The 16,095-nt window shown below is 54.0% G+C and overlaps 1 protein-coding gene across 11 annotated transcripts; it reads right to left on the bottom strand.

Moving 5' to 3' along the window:
• Nucleotides 1-485: 485 nt before the first annotated feature.
• Nucleotides 486-15,743, bottom strand: CC2D1A (coiled-coil and C2 domain containing 1A). Of its 11 annotated transcripts, none has more exons than XM_081076374.1 (29): nt 15,437-15,743; nt 13,928-14,063; nt 12,821-12,930; nt 12,665-12,730; nt 12,272-12,340; nt 11,949-12,183; nt 8,444-8,568; nt 8,046-8,118; nt 7,803-7,874; nt 7,579-7,709; nt 7,406-7,478; nt 6,621-6,754; nt 6,134-6,248; nt 5,880-6,052; nt 5,061-5,183; nt 4,916-4,974; nt 4,709-4,825; nt 3,484-3,557; nt 3,349-3,407; nt 3,179-3,230; nt 2,988-3,087; nt 2,811-2,901; nt 2,373-2,510; nt 2,218-2,279; nt 1,597-1,660; nt 1,381-1,507; nt 1,229-1,305; nt 1,100-1,147; nt 486-1,019 (listed from the first exon to the last, which is right to left on the bottom strand). In XM_081076374.1, exons 1-29 carry the CDS (start codon nt 15,494-15,496, stop codon nt 999-1,001), a joined length of 2,784 nt encoding a protein of 927 aa, XP_080932500.1. In that variant the 5' UTR covers nt 15,497-15,743; the 3' UTR covers nt 486-998. The 11 variants fall into 11 exon arrangements, with proteins under 11 accessions (XP_080932500.1, XP_080932506.1, XP_080932501.1 ...); XM_081076380.1 differs by having other exon boundaries at nt 12,272-12,406; XM_081076375.1 differs by having other exon boundaries at nt 487-1,019; nt 6,134-6,245.
• Nucleotides 15,744-16,095: the final 352 nt, after the last annotated feature.

Consider the following 16,095-nt stretch of genomic DNA (forward strand, 5'->3'; position numbering starts at 1 on the left):
CCACTGCCCACAGATGGAGACAGCAACAATAAAGCTAACCCTTTCAAGTGCTTTCATCACTGACCAGGTGCCTTTCACCTTGTGGGGCGGGAGGGGCTCTCACTATCCCTGTGTCCAGCAGAGGAAACTGAGGCTCTAGGATGCTAAGTGGGTCAGGCAGTTTGGCCCAGGTCCTGCAGCCAGTGAGAAGCAGGACTGGATTTCTAGGCCCTGAGACACATTTGAGTCACCAAACACCACCACGTATGGGCGCATATAAACCCAGAGACGCCCAAGGCCACCAGCTAAAGAGCTGCATAGAGCGGCAGGCGCCCCGAGGCAGGTCACAGACCCCATGACAGATGTACGGGACTTCACATGTGCGTCTAACATGTCTTTCACAGCCCGCTCCTCTTATAGGCACCTCCCCTTCTACTAACCCTAGGGAGGGTGTGTGTGAGGGGAGACCCAGCCCAGCCACCGAGAGCAAGAAACAAAGGCAGGACGGAGTGAGCAGGACCCAGTGAGCCGGGTGTGGCCCTGGCTGTTTATTCCATGTGTCAACCCTCGGACCCAGCGGGGTCAGAGCACCCCCCTGGGGAGTCAGCCAGGCTCTGGCTGGCCTCAGAGGCTTCTTTGGGGTATGGATGGGCTTCAGGGTTAAGGCTAGGGAGGGACAGGAAGTAAAGTGCTTGCAGGGGCCCTTGGGGCTTGGTCCTAGCCACCCTCCCACCTCTGGGGCAGGCCAGGGGCTGGATACCCCTGGGCTGTGCAAACGGGACTCTCCCAGGCCCACCAAGCCAGGCCTGGGCAAGGAGCAGGCACCTTCCCTGACGCCCACTGCCAGGGAGGCTCCAGGTCGGCTGGGTGGGCCCAACAGGGGACGCATCCATCCAGAGCTGATTGTCTGCTGATTGTCTGCTTGTCTGGTCTGAGACTGCAGCTGTGTCAGCTCCTCCCAGCACCAGGGCCTCGGGCCTGCTCCCCGATCTCCAGGGGCCACAAACCCCATCGACCCCTCACCTACGGAGCCGCTGCAGCTGTAGAAGAGGCCACTGGGATCAGGGGGGGCCACGACCACAACTGCCTACCCTCCACCCCCAACACCTGAGCTGCTCACCTCATTCTCAACCAGGTTCCGCCTATAGAGTGCCTCCTTTGCAGCTTCCTGGGGGTCCAATGGGTGGTCAGTGAGCAGCCCCTGACGGCCCTGGCCCCCCAGTGCCCACCCGGACCTTGCCCGGCTCACCCTGCTGCCATCATTGCCCAGGCGCCGGGCAGCCTCTGTGTAGAACTGCAGCTGACGTTCCAGCTGGGCCATGTATTCTGAGGGAGAGACGGCGATCAGGATGGGGCCACTGCCACCACCCCTCCCCCATGTGCCTGTCCCAGAGTCCCTACCCCTCCGGATGCCTGGGCCCCCCTGCTCCAGCTGTGTCCTCTGCCACTGGCTGCGTTGCATGATGTCTTGGTACTGCTGGGCTACCTCCGGGGGCACTGGTCGCCGTGCCTGCCTGAGGGACAGGATCTGGGGGGTGCAGAGGAGGCTGTGAGGGCCCTGCCTGAGCCTGCAGCTCCCCCAATTCTGCCCCACTAGCCCAGTGGGTGGGTACCCACCTTCCGCTCTAGACGCTCTTGGTCGAAGGCCAGCACACTGAGGCTATGCAGGGGCCGCGTGGATCTACAGGGTGGGGATAGGGATGAGGGACTGCAAGCATCCCCCATCTTTGACCCCATTAATTCGACACGCTGGCACTGGGGTAGAGCCAGAGACAAGCCAGGCCCACCACCATGTTGTTATGCCCACAATCTACTGGTGATGATGGCTGTACACCCAGGCAACTGCAATGCCAGGCAGTCCAGGAGGACTTCCTGGAGGAGGCGACAGCCAATTTGGGACCCACAGGAGTGAGAGTTGGGCAGAGGAGCAGAGAGCAAGTGTGAAGGTAGAGGTACTCAGGGAATTGTAGCAGAGAAGCTCAGAGGACAGTGAAAACTAGATGTAGCCATGAACTAACAGGAGCAAGTGGAGAGAGAGAAGGCTGAGTATATTGACAATGGTCAGATCAAAAAAGGTCTTAAAAGTCAAGTTGAGGAGTTTAAACTGGATCCTTCAGGAGAAGGGGAGCCACAGAAGATCTGGAAGCAGGGAAAGGACATGTTCCAATTTGTGCCTGATGGGAAAATGTCTAGGAAGGGCTGGGATGTGAAGAGAGGTTTCCTCACCCAGCCACTCACCTGTTTCCTGGCTCCCTCGTAGGGGCAGGCACAGGAGGAGCCTTCCCTTTAGGCCCAGCAACCTGCTTCAAAGGACAGAACCAGCCTTATGAATCTTGGCCCCCTTGAACCAAGCCTCCCTCCCTGGGGTTGCTGCTGGGTGGGTGGGGTCTCACTGTGGGCATAGCTGCTGGCACAGGGTCAATGACCAGCCACCTCTCAGTCGTTGTCTCCAATTGCTGGGCTGTCAGTGGCTCTCGAATCCGGACCATCACCTCCAGCCTCCCCCCAGTTGGCCGGCGACCATCCAGTACCTGGTGGGGCATGAAGGGAGGCTATTGAAAAGCGGGCAGTGGCTGGAGGCCCAGGGCTGGGCTCCGGGAGAACCAGCATGATTTCCAAAAGTCCGTGAGTGTGACTGAGACACCAAGTGGTCATGATAGAGCAGGATGCTGGGAGTATTTAGGGCTGGGAGTGGGGAGGTCTCAGACTCCCAGGGAAGGGGCTGGCTCAGCAGAGGCAACCTTTGAGAGGCTCAGGGCAGGAGGCATTTAAATAATGTTAATGAGGGACATAGCCATATGGGAGCATTCAGATGAATGTCCATCTCTCACCTCAAGGATCTCCCGGACCTCGCATGCTGTCTCCAGGGCATCCAGCTTCAGCTGGGCTGTGCCCAGGACCCGGTCAGTTTTGAACAGCCCCCTGTGTGTGAGGGGGGACAGGATGGTCGGCCCAGGGCAGCTCCCTCTCCCTGAGCCCATATAATGCCTACCCCCTGCCCAGCTCACCCCTTGTGGACCACTTCGAACTTGATGCCTTTGGTCTGGATAGCCCTTCGGAAGCCTCGGTGGCTACGGTTGATGCACAGTTTGAACTGCTCCTTGAATTCTGCCCGGGGAAGGAAGGAGGGGGTCAGGCTCTGGTCTCTTGTTCTTTCTGTAGGGGGCAGACATGGGGGTACCTGCTGCCCATGTCTCACCAGGGGAGTCTGTGTTCTTGATCACGCTGGTCTTGTCTTTCTGAGCTTCTTCCTGGGACCAGATAGGAGACATGAAAGCTCGGGGGCTGGGGCCTGGCCTGGGACGCCTACCCGACCCAATCCCCAGCCTGACGGGGCTTGAGCCCATCTCCCTCCAGCTCTTCACATACCACATTGGGATAGGGGAAGTCGAAGCGAACGAAGACATCCAGGTCACCAGGGGACAGCCCTGTGGGCAAACCAGGGTCAGGGCTGGGCAGAGAGGTGGTCCCCACAGCCCTGAGCCCTGCCTGGTGCCCCCTCACCTGGGGGCGTGGGTAAGTTGATGCCCTTCACGATGAACAGGAGCATGTCATTGCTGCTGAGGTCGGGGAAGATCCTTCCGGAGGGCAGGTGGGGAGACAGAGGCACCTCAGCCCCACTGCCTGCCCACCTTCTTTTTCCTCGGTGGCGGCAGGGAACAAACCCCATGCTGGCCTTTGGGGGTGTCTTGGCTCCACAAACTAGAGTTCTCTGTCCAGCTCTGCCACTGGCTGACTTTTGGGCCCTTTCTTCAGTCTGCACATACTTATTGAGTATCTACTTTGCACCAGCCAGTGGCCTTGTTGCTGTGGGACCTTCCCTTCATTTAACAGTGTTTCTGGAGCCCCTACTATGTGCCAGCCAGGGCCCTAGCTGCTATGGGGCCTTCTATTCATTTGACATTACTTAAGCACCTACTGTATGCCATCCAGTGGCCTCCTGGCTGGGGATAACAGAAGTAAATGAGAGAGACCCTGTCTCTGTGCTCATGGAGGCTGAGCTGGCTGAGTAGACAGATGACCAGTAAACATATAAACAGAAAAAAACAAAGCAACTCTGCAGAGAATTAAAATAAGGGGGATATTGAAGTGTACTCAGGAGGGGTTGCTTTAGATAGGGTGGTCAGGGAGGGCGTCTCAGTGGAGATGACATCACAGGTGATTGTGGATGTCAAGAAGGGGCTGCTATGTGGAGACCTGGGGAGGGGAAACCACTGGGGCAAAGGCCCTAGGTGGGAACATGCGTGGTGCATCCAAGGGACCAGAAAGAGGCCTGTGTGGCAGGAGGCGAGCAAAGTGGGGACAACGAGTGGAGAGAAAGTCATGGAGAGCCAGGCCATGCAGACGTGGGGGAGCCAGGCATGGGTTTTCCTAGGTGGCTATCCTAGGTTACCCCAGGGACTGTACCTAACCTCATCTGTACGTGGGAAAAATGATCCCAACTCCCCAGTGTGTGGGAAGACTTAAGGGGGGAGCAGGACCAACAACCACCATCCTGCAGGCCGGGATGCACTTACTAGACCTTCCCCATTTCCAAACGTGTCACTGTCAACGCCCCTTCCCTCACCATCCTTCACCCACACCGCATGCCTGCCTCAGGACCCTTACACATGCTGTACTCCCCCTACCCATCCAAACTCTCCTCCAGAGGCAAGTCCTTTGCCAGCTTCTGGGGAGGGCAAATCCCTCCTCAACGGGGTGTCTGGGCTAGGGACCACTGGGGCCTTACTTGATGATACTGAAAGTTCTTTGCTCAAAGCGGGCAGTGGGCGTGGGGAGACCTCGGGCGAAAGCCTGCTTCAGAGTCTCCATGCTCCGCTTACAGTCCTCTGCCAGTTTCTCAAATCTGCCAGCAAGAGAGCCCTACTCAGGTCCCTGGTCCCAGAGGTGGGCTGGGGGTGCACACATCTGGCAGAGGTGGGCATGGGGCACTTACTTGCTGGTTTCCGCAATGTTGCCCAGGTGAGTGAACTGGTTAGAGTGGTTCAAGCACATCTAGGGAGGTAGAAGACAGTGAGGGGAGGCTTGGGGGGCCATGACCCTGGGGGAGGCCTACTGACCTGGGCTGGGGACCCCCTCACCTCATGCTGCTGCCTTATGAGCTTGGTGAGTTCACCATAGCGCCGGGCAGACTCCTGAGATAGACCAGGGCCAGGCCGCTGGACCAGAGCGAAGTCATCTTTGTTGACAGGGGCCGGTGGCACCTGAGGAGGACCAGCCTTATGGGGAGGGGTCTGCTTGTCAGCAATGAGCAGATCCACCAGGGCTTTGCAGAAGTGCCACCCCTTCTTGGAGAGGCCTTCCCTGACCACCACTCTGTCCTCTGCCCCTGCTCTTTCTTCTTTCCCAAGGGGAAAAGTGATACGCAGAGAGAAGTGGGTAGTCCTGCTCAAAATGGCAGAACTTGTTAACTGTTTCCCGCAAATCTGATCCATACCCTCTTCCCTAGTAGTGGAAGTCTGGCTGGGCACACAGCAGCCCCGCAAGAGAGTACATGTTCCAGCCTCCCTTGCAGATCAGTGCAGCCACGTTATTCAGTTCTGGCCAATGGGAGGCGAGCAGAAGTGATGGCTACTCCATGTTACTTCCTTTACAGGAAACTGCTTAGCCCACTCTCTTTTTCCCTCACGGCTTCCCACAGGCAGGATGCAGACAGATCAGTGATCCACTTAAAGAACCTGGGCTCTGGAGGGCTTTATGTTTCAAAGCCCAGAGTGCCCTGAGTGTTACATGCAAGAAACATAAAAATCTGTCGTGTTTATCAAGTCTTGGGAGGGGCCTATTTGTTACAGCAGCTCAACCTGCACCCTGACTAATATACTCCAAGTCACATGGCTGCTAAGTGGCCAGAGCCCAATGGGCAAGCGCCTGGGAAGGTCCAGCAGGCCTCGGGGGTTCACCTTGGTGATGTCCACAGGCAGCCCGTTCCGTGAGGCCTCCAGCATGGGCTCCAGCCCCTTGGCCTGGCGCAGGTGCATCTTGGCACCCTCCATGTCGTTCTTCTGCTTGGCTCGCAATGCAGCCTGCAAGAGCTGCTTCTTTCGGCCCTCCAGGAAGGCCAGTTGCTGCTGGGCTGTGGGCACAGGGGCATCAGCAGGTGCTGCCCAGTCTATGGCCAGGCGATCGGCAGCCAGGGCAGGGAGGGGGCACCTACCTCTGGTGGATGTGCCTTTGGGGGCTGTTTTGGCTGCTGGGGTGGATCCTGGCTGGGGTGCCCTTGACGGTGGAGCCTTGGGCTGAGCCATGGGGGCCACAGGGCTGTTGGGCTGCTGAGGGACGAAAAGGAAGTCAGAGCATTCTCAGCACCTGTGATGAGGCCACTCCTCAAATGGCCAGGGCCTGACACTGACAACAGTGACCGTCTTAGTTTCTGTTTTCTCAGCACCGAGCACCCCATACAGTTGTGTTCTCATTAAATCTCTGCAACAGCCCTGGGAGGTAGGGACTATGAGTATGCCTACTTTACAGATGAGGAGACTAAGGCTCAGAGAACAAAACAACTTGCCTGTGGCCACACAGCCAGGAAGTGGTAGGGCCGGGACATGAGGCTGGTTCTTTCTGGCTCAAGACCTGAACTGTCAGGCTTTTCTTCACGGCTACTTCCTGCCTTACCCCAAGGCCCTGCCCCCAGCCCCTCACACCTTCTTAGGCTCTTCATCCTCTTCATCCTCTGGGCCTTCATCCTGGTTGGCCAGCTTCATGGCAGTTTCCAGGACCCCCACCAGGCTCGGCTGGGTGAGCTCTGAGGCCTCCAGGCCCTGGATGGGGGGAAAGCCTGTGCGGCCAGTTGGGGCCCAGTCAGAAGGGAGAGACCCACATCATTATGGTGGAGACGTGGTTTCCTCTCCATCTAAAAGAGCCTTGGGCCTTTGAACCCACTTTAAATGCAGGAAAAAGCAGACACACCAGACCAAATCTCCCTCCTGTCTCTTGGCTCCTCTCACCTAACCCCAGGCCTTGACCAAACTCTAATATGATCTGCTGGGCATAAGGGGTGGTCCTGGGCCTGGGAGGACATTCGGGAGACCAAAGTACAGAGAAATCATTGCTTCCAGTGGGGATGCACAGGAAACTCTGACAACCCAGATGAGACCTCCCACCCACTGCAGGGGCTGATGGGAGACTGAGTAGGTATCTGTAAAGCTGAGAGCTGATGAGTAGGAAGGAGAAGTCAAACAAAGAGGAAATGGAGGGATTAGATAGCAGTGGGCTGGTCAACAGCCTCTTCAAATAAAACCCCCTGATTTTCAGTGTTTGCCAATTTCCATGGCGGAAACATTCCCATTGTGACTGATTTAAAGCTACCTATTGTAGCTTACAGAATTCCTAAACATGTAGCAATCAGCTCCCTGGCCCTGTACAGTTAGAAGGAACAGCACCTGCAAAGGCCCAGAGGCTGGAGGGGTGGGGCAGGGGCAGGGCCTACCTGGGGGCACTGGCAGCTCAGTCACATCCACAGCTCGGCCAGCCTTGTGGGCTCGTATGGCGTCTTGGTATTGCTGTGGGGCACAGGTGTTCGAGCTCCCTGGGCATAGTCTTCAGGGGCTGCCCACCCACCCACCCACTTGGCCCCCACACACCCACTTGGTCCCTACACACCTTGACAATGCGCTCATGCATACGAGCCTTCCGCTGGTCTCCTTTGGTCTTAGCCTGGGCTGCGGCCACGTGGTATCGCTCCATTCGCTGCTCCAGGGCCTCCAGGAGAGTCCGTGGGGGTGGGGGAACCTCTGGGCCAGGCAAGGGTGGGGGACAGGGTTAAGAATCTTGGAAAGAGAGACTGTCTTGCCCCAGCCTGCCCATTAAGAGCCCCAGGAGCCTACCTGGCATGGAGGGCACCGTGGCAGGAGTCATAGGCTGTGGTAGTGGTGATGGTGAGTCTGGGGGCAGCTGATCTGGGGACAGAGAAGTCCAGTGCATTGAGGGCCATGCTTATGGCCACCCCCATTCCCAGGCTGGTATGGCCTGAGCAAGTCCTCAGGCCTGACCAAAGTGGGTGTCAGCATCAGGAAGAAGTCAGTGGAAGCCTCCAAAAGTCCTGGAGGATGGGTAGGTGGAGTTCTCACCAGGTGGAGGGGGCAAGCGGGACAGGTCCACAGGCTCCCCCCGGCTCAGGGCCTCCAGGACAGCATCAAAGCTCTGTGGGAAGGAAGGAGATCAGGGGAGGAGGCTGCAGCTGGAGCCAGGACCCTGTGAGGAGCCTCCATGCCCTGCCATGTGACAGACGACTCCCAGCTCTGCCCTTTCCTTTGCACCATCTTGCTCAAGCCTCTTCTAACACTTAGGTCCATTTCACAGAATAGATAAACTGAGGCTTCAAGAGGTGCAGCAAATGAGACCTAGGGAGTGACCATGCCAGGATTCAAATTTAGGTCTGACTCCACAGCCCATATTCACTGTCACCATGCAATACTGGAAGCATCCTTTCCTCTCCGTCTAACGCTGTCCATCAGTCTAGACACACCTTGGCCACACGGAAGTATCTGGTGGCGGCAGAGGTATCTCCCTGCTGCTTGGCATGGAGGGCAGCCAGCTTGTACTCGCGTTGGCGGCTCTGCAACTGTGCCAGGGGGCCAGTGCTGCAGGGACCTGGGAGGGGAAACAGTGTATAAACCATTTCTATTCTCACAAAAGAGACTGCTCTTAATCCCATTTTATAGATGCAACAATTAAGGCTCAGAGAGGGGATGCTGTCTCCCCAAGGTCACACAGCCTGAAGACCGTGTGGTGGGGACTCAACTCAGGCTTGGGAAGCTCCGGAGCCTCTGCTGTTTTGCCCCCCAAAAAATTTTTGGAAAATTTTATGTACCCTTATGCATTTTTAAATTGACATCTAAAATTTCTCATCTTAAGTTTCAAAAGTGGCCACGGTGGTCATTCTAGTGTCTTGCAAATATTAACATTCGAAAAAGAAAACCATCACATCACTCTTTTAAATCTAATGCATTTTAACTACCATGGTAATTGGAAATACTCACTACCAATACTCACTTTTAATTTTTTTTAAATATGGCAAAATACATAAAGTAAATTCACCATATTAACCATTTTTAATGTTCAGTTTAGTGGTGTTAGGTAGTATTCACATTGTTGTGCAGCCATCACCATCATCCATAAATAGAACATTTTTCATCTTCCCAAATTGAAACTCTGTCCCCATTAAACACTGACTACCTACCCCCTCGCCCCCAGCCCCTGGCACCACCGTTCTACTTTCTGTCTATGAATGTGACTCTCTAGGGACCGCAAGTTAAGTGAAATCATACAGTATTTGTTCTTTTGTGACCGGCTTATTTCATCTCGTATAGCATCCTCAAGGCTCATCCACACTGTGACAGGTGTCAGAATGTCCTTCCTTTTTAAGGCTGAATAATATTCCATTGCATAAATATACTATTTTGTTTATCCATTCATTCACCTGGGTCGCATCTACATTTTGGTTACTGTGAATAATGCTGCTATGGACATGGGTGTACAAATATCTCTTCGTGTCCCTGCTTTCAATTCTTTTGAGTATATACCATTTCCTTGTAAAATATTTCCCAGGGTTCACTTTTAGCAGTTGGGAATTTCACATCATCTTCTCTTCTTATTTCTATCCACATCCCCCACAGAATTTTATCCTAACATGATCTATGTGGGCACTTGAAAGCCTTTTTTTGACCACCCTATCATACATTTGTAACCAAAATACATTTATGTGGTCTATAAGCAAAATTGGGAAACAGAGGATTAAACTGCTTTTTAAACAGTATGTTAGTTAGTTTCAAATAATATACGTAATACATTTTCAGAAGGAGTATCTCTAAATTGAAAGTAATAAGTACCATTGTTGGTATGAAAAAAAAAAGCAAAATGAATACACTACCCACTGTCCACAAATCCTAGAAACACCTGGGAAACGGCCTGCGTCGTACTTTTTCAGATTGACTACTGGACCCACTGCTGTATGTTTAGGGGAATTTGCCTGAGAAGGTGTATGTAGGTGGACATAAAACACCTTGACATTTGATTGGTTTTACCATGTTTCCCTGAAAATAAGATCTAGCTGAACCATCAGCTCTAATGCATCTTTTGGAGCAAAAATTAATATAAGACCCAGTATTCTATTCTATTCTATTCTACCCGGTCTTATATTATGTTAAAATAAGACCGGGTCTTATATTAATTTTTGCTCCAAAGACGCATTAGAGCTGATGGTCTGGCTAGGTCTTATTTTGGGGGAAACATGGTATCTCCCGTCATTGCAAGCCTCATTGTTAAAAAGTGTTCTTCTCGAGTTGAATTATTATAACAATTACATTTAGTACATAATTGAGCAAAGCCTAAATATCTCAAGCTTTCTGATAAATAACTTTTACATACCAAAAGTAAAATTTTATCAGCAAGGCACCTCTTTCTGGAAGAGCGGATGGAGCAAAACTGCATGGCCACAGCCCACGCTAAGACCAAAGGGGAACAGTAGAAGGCTCCCATGCATGAGCGCGGGGGCCAAGTGGGTGGGTGGGCAGCCCCTCAAGACTGCGTGGTGGAGGCTGGGTCCTAACATGTAGCTATTTCCCTGTTTATTTCTTTCCTATTTTCTTTTTTCCTTTTTTATAGTCTAGAGAAACCTGCTTCACACTAACAGATAGGAAGAGACAGAGTCTTATTATTACGATGTCACACAATTCTCTGTATCCCTGACAAGTTATATGCCAAAAATACCAGCATGAAAAATTTGGGGTGATTTTGGCCAAGAATTTCATGTGACGATTTCCAACAGTCCTTCTTGAACTTTGCCAAAAACAACGGCTTCCAGACCAGGCTGGCTGCAGAAGGATTTAGAGATCCGTTTGTCCACGTTCTCAACCCCAGACCAGCCTTTTATGTCATCTCATTGGTTCCCACCTGGTAGTGTTTGCCCCTGGAGCAGAGCCCAGAGTTCAGATTCTAGAAGGGAGAGGGGTGGGTACTCCTTACTCTACAGTGGGAGGAGGGTGACCAAAGAGGGGGAGTTTAGGAAGGTAAACCTCTGGGTAGATGTGTCCTCCAGCCAGGTGAGTTTTAGGAGAAAAGACAGGCAAGCTGACAGCTTGAAAATTATTCATTTAAAACTCTGTATCTGGGAACGTTACTCAGCCCTAAAAAGGAATGGAGGGGCGGCCAGGTGGCTCAGTTGGTTAGAGTGCCAGCTCTAAGCAGCGGGGTTACCACTTCGATTCACACGTGGGCCAGTGAGCTGTGCTCTCCGCAACTAGTTTGAAGACAACAATTTGAGCTGAGCTGCCGCTGAGCTCCCAGTGGGCGGCTGGAAGGCTCAGTTGTTTAGAGCCAGTGCTCCTAACAACAAGGTTGCCAGTTCAATTCCCGCATGGGATGGTGGGCTGTGCCCTCTGCAACTAAAGATTGAAAATGGAGACTGGATTTGGAGCTGAGCTGCGCCCTCCACAACTAAGACTGAAGGACAACAACTTGACTTAGAGCTGATGGGTCCTGGGAAAAACACACTGTTCCCCTTCTCCAATAAAATCTTAAAAAAAAAAAAAAAGTAATGGAATTCTGACACAGGTTGCAATGTTATGCTAAGTGTAGAAAGCCAGACACAAGACACAAAAGGACAAATATATTTGTAAGTAAAATACATTACTATGGGCTGAGGGAGGGGAATGGGGAATTGGTATTTAATGAGGACAGAGTTTCTGTTTGGGGTAAAGTCTGGGAAATGGAGGTCACAGTTGCACAACATTGAATATACTAAATGCCACTCAAATGCACACTGAAAATGGTTACAATGGCAAATGTTATGTTATATATATATATATTTTACCACCACAAAAAAGAAGATATTAATAATGAAGTCCAGGGGCGTGCTGACTTGGGAAGGGGAGGGGTGTCAATCAGTACAGGACCTGCACCCCCACAGAGAGGCCAACTGCTGAATACATCTCCCAACATCCTATGTCAGCCCAGCCCTGCCTTTCGCCTACCTGGCGGCAGCTGGGGCTTAGCCAAGCCCAGGGATGAGGCTGGGACAGTAGGAGGAGGACCCTCCACTGTGACCCTGGGTTCTGGAGCCAGCAGGTTCACAGAGGCTGGCGGGGTAAGTACAGGGGTATGGCTGGGTGTGGCCGCTGGGCCCTTCCCTATGGCAACAGGTGGTGGGATGTCCTCTTCATCGATGGCATTGCCCTTCCGGACGGAGGCCAGCAGGTTTTCAAGTGTCTGGGAGAAAGTGTAAATGTGGGTTTCGGAAAAGCCCAGAGCTGAGTGCGGTTATTGGGTCCTGGCACCCTCCCGTCTGACTGCTCACCTTAAGTCCCCGGTCATAGCGCCGTATCTTGGCGCCGTCTCCGGCTTGCTTAGCACTTTCGATCGCTGTCTGGTAAAGAGCCAGCCTCTCTTGCAAGGTGGCCTCCACCCCTGGGTTGAGGGCTGTGGCCTTTGACTGCAGGAGGGGCCAGGGGAATGGTGTGGGTGGGTGGTGACCCAACTTGGCCCACCCTGACAGTCTACTGCACACCAGGCATGTCAAACCTGGGCCAGTTGCCTCCACTCTGGTGGCGTAGAATTTATCGTCCCCTTTCCCTACCAGGGAACTGGGGCTCTGAGGTGTCCAGTCACCTGCCTGAGGTCACAAGACTGAGAAGGGCAAGGGAGGGCCTTGAACCCTGGGCTGTAGGGAGCAGGGCTGTGAGAGTTATACCTGGGCCACAGGAGGGTGGGACTCCAAAGCCTTCTGCTCCTCCCCAAGGACCTCATTTAATTCGGCCTGCAGGGACACAAGGCCGGGGGCCTGTGTAAGGGCCCAATGGATGGGGCAACATCCACTGGAATGCCCCCTGCCCCCCCAGATGCTCACCAGCAGGCCATCATCAGCCTCCACATCCTCTTCATCTGTCCCCTCATCCTCATCCAGGTCTTTCATGCACAAACTGGCCATCTTTTCAATGGCCTCCATGGGCAGTGGACCTGGTGGCAGGGGGAGGCACCTCATGGACCAAGATCCTTCAAGAGTCCCCAGCCTCCTGTCCCAGTCACCCACAGCCCCAAAGAATAGTGTAACAGGGAGTGGGGCAGTAGGTGCCCCTCCCGGCCCTTCCATGGTACCCCACTGCTCTCAGGCAGTGATCCTGCTACCAGACGACCTTGCCAGCCTCATCCCTTCCTTATCAAGTCCGGGTTCAAACTCTGGCCCTGGACGTTTCTCACCGTGGATGCCGGGCAAGTTGGGTGACTCAAACTTTTTATGGCTCTGTGCATGTCCAAGATGGACTGCGAAAGAGTTGCATGTATTGAGTTGCATGTATTTGGAGTTACAAATAAATTTTAGCCAGTAAGTGAATTCACAAATACAGAATCTGTGAATAATGAGGATCAACTGTATTAGCTAAAAAGTGTAAAGGTTCCGTTTGCCCTCTGGGCCCCAGCCCCACTTGACTACTGCGGAGTCCTCTGTCTCCTGCCATTTCTCCCAGGGCCTTTGCATATGTTGTGACCCCTCCCATAAGTGCTCCCCAATTCTTCACATGGGACTACCCATCATGGGTGCCTCCTCCAGAAATCCTGCCCCAGCTCACAGGTGTCTCCCGTCACTTCTGTGCTTACCTATCCCAGCCCTGATCATAGGAGAGCAGGTTGGACAACTAATCAGGTCCTGTTTGAAGCATTTTACAAACACTAGAAGATTAACTCCTGGGATGTAAGGGTGGTTTATTCCCATTTTACAGATGGGGAAACTGAGGCCCTCACAGGTGCCGGGACAGTAAATCACAGCCAGTAAAAGGTGGAGTGGGAATTCGAGCCCTCACTCTGGGTCCAGAGTTGATCGCTTAACCTTAACCCAGACTGTGGATTCCAGGAGGGCTGGGACCTTTTCTGTCTCCTTCCCCATCTCCCCAGCGCCTAGCTCTGAATCCTGCCCATAGCGGGAGCTGAGGAAATGTTCTAAGGGTGGTTTGAGTCTTACCTTTGCCTTTGAGCTTCTCCAGGGCTTGGGGCTGGCCCCCCACCAAAGCCAAGAACTCGGCCTCCAGTTCCTCATTGTTAACTCCATCCTCGGGAATCACCAGGCCATCCGAGGAGAGATCAACCAGCAGGCCCAGCTGCGAGAACAGTAAGGGTCCAGTCAGACCAAAGGATGCGCCCCACCTTGCCTAAGGCAGCCACGATGGACCCAGAGTCCCCTCAGGATGAAGAGAACCCAGGCTTCCTGGGGAAAGCCATTTCCCTGGGAGTGCCAGAAGGCTGGAACAGGCCCAAAATGCAACAGGTGTCCCAAGATGGGCCAGGCCCTCTGACATAGATCAACATGGGACAAAGGGCAGGTAGGGAGACCCAGCTCCCTGCTCTGAGCCCGCACCCGTGATGCACGGCTAGCCAAGTACAGGGGAAAGCAGGCCACACACCCTGCTCAAAGCACAGCCACTATGCACACCTGGGCTTTTCTTCCCAGCATCCTTAGCAGAGGGGGCCATGCAAGAAGGTTGGGGGCATCAAGAGCAAATAAAAGCCCTGATAGTAACAGAGACCTTGAAAGTGGAATTTTTGCCATGTAACAGACCTGTCTTCCTATCCTATCCTGATTAATGACCCATCATGATGTGATAATATTAGGTTGAACTACACAAAATTGCCCTTTCTTTGGGTCAAAAATGGCCAAAATATTGGCAATTATGTATGGCTCCTTATAATAGTAATGATGATGATAGTAACATATCAAGTGCTATGTTCTAGCACTTTCCATAAACTATCCCAATGAATTTTCACAACTGTCTTGTGACATAGGGACTCTTAGGGCCTCTGCTTCACAGATGAAGAAACTGAGGCTGAGAGCTGTGAGGCCAAGTATCCAATGTGCAGAGGACAGGAGAGCACCTCAGGCTGGCCAGACTCTAACACCTGGGCACTAAGCTCCTTCCATCAAAGCTGTGAAAAATCAAACTGTTACAGTGCCTGGGGCAGAGGAAATGGGGGACATAGAAGAGGTCCCGCCACTGTCCTATGGGCTCACGGCAGCAACTCTGGATTTGCACTTAGCTCTGATCAAGCTGTTAATTTCTATGACCTTGAGCAGGTGTCATCACCTCTCTGGGCCTCAGTGTCTTCATCTGTACAATGGGGATAAAAAAAGACTTGGCCTGGCTGATCCGAGGGTTCAAAGTGTGCTTAAGTCAGGGAAGCAATAACTGTCCTTCCTAGCCCAGCTTGAGGCCTTCTCCTTCCCGACTGGAGTTGCTGCGGCAACAGGTGGCCCTGAACCTGGGGCCGGGCGCTAAGGGCTGGGGAGTCACGGCCAGTAGGCCGCACTTTGGGGGTCGAACCTTACCTTGGGGGTGGGGTGGGGGCCGGGGCTTACGTGGGGGTGGAGATCTGGTTCCCCTAGGGGGTGGAGCCCTCCCTTGAATGTGTGACAGGAGTGGGTGGGGTTCCCTCGGCGGGGCCGGGGGTGGGGTTGAGTGGGAGGATACAGACTCACCTGGCGGGCGGCGGCCGCGCCTCGGCCCGGGGGTCCTGGGATTCCCTTCTTCTTGTGCATTTTCCAGACAAGATGCCTGGACCACCGGCCCCTCACTGGGCCTTGCCCTTTCTCCTCCCCGGAGCCCTATCGCCGCGCACGCGCCCTTCCGGAGCCCTGCACCCCTCGCCGGCGCCCGGCGACCGCCAACCCCGTGTCCTCGGTCCCTGGGGAGGCCGCCCTACTTCCGCCTCGTAGCTCGCGGGCGGCGGCACCGGAGCGAGGCCACTGGACTTGCCGGGCCCGCCGCATTGAAACTACAACTCCCGGCAGGCAGTACGCAAGCGCGCATGCGCGCTGCAGGGCGCTGGAAGGTACCTCGGGTACGGGAAAGAGGCGGAGCGTGCGCAGGTGTGAGCGCAATCCTGGCATTGCGCATGCGCGCTGTTGGGTGTCGCAGTGAGCGGGAAAGAGGCAGGGCTCGCGCAGGTGTGAGGGCTGCGGCGGCGGTGTCGGGTTTATTGCGTTCTGCGGCCTCCTACGAGCTGCAGCCTCACCTAGTGGTCCGAGTCTGGGCAGTCCTCACGTTTCGGTGGTCGGGTTAGTGTGGACCTGGTCACCGGAAGCCAGACCGCAGCGCGGGGACCTCTGGCCTTCCCAGCCCCTCAGCTCCAGACCCT

Source organism: Rhinolophus hipposideros (genome assembly GCF_964194185.1).
Source record: "Rhinolophus hipposideros genome assembly, chromosome: 16".
Lineage (NCBI taxonomy): Eukaryota > Metazoa > Chordata > Mammalia > Chiroptera > Rhinolophidae > Rhinolophus > Rhinolophus hipposideros.

Bases quoted from the DNA above. Each gene is read 5' to 3' on its own strand.
- CC2D1A (XM_081076373.1), bottom strand. From the start codon at position 15,496: ATGCACAAGAAGAAGGGAATCCCAGGACCCCCGGGCCGAGGCGCGGCC. The intron at 7,710-7,802 runs GTAGGCTCCTGG...TGCCTGGCCCAG, and splicing joins CACGGTGCCCTCCATGCCAG to AGGTTCCCCCACCCCCACGG. The intron at 3,231-3,348 runs GTATGTGAAGAG...ATCTGGTCCCAG, and splicing joins ACTTCCCCTATCCCAATGTG to GAAGAAGCTCAGAAAGACAA.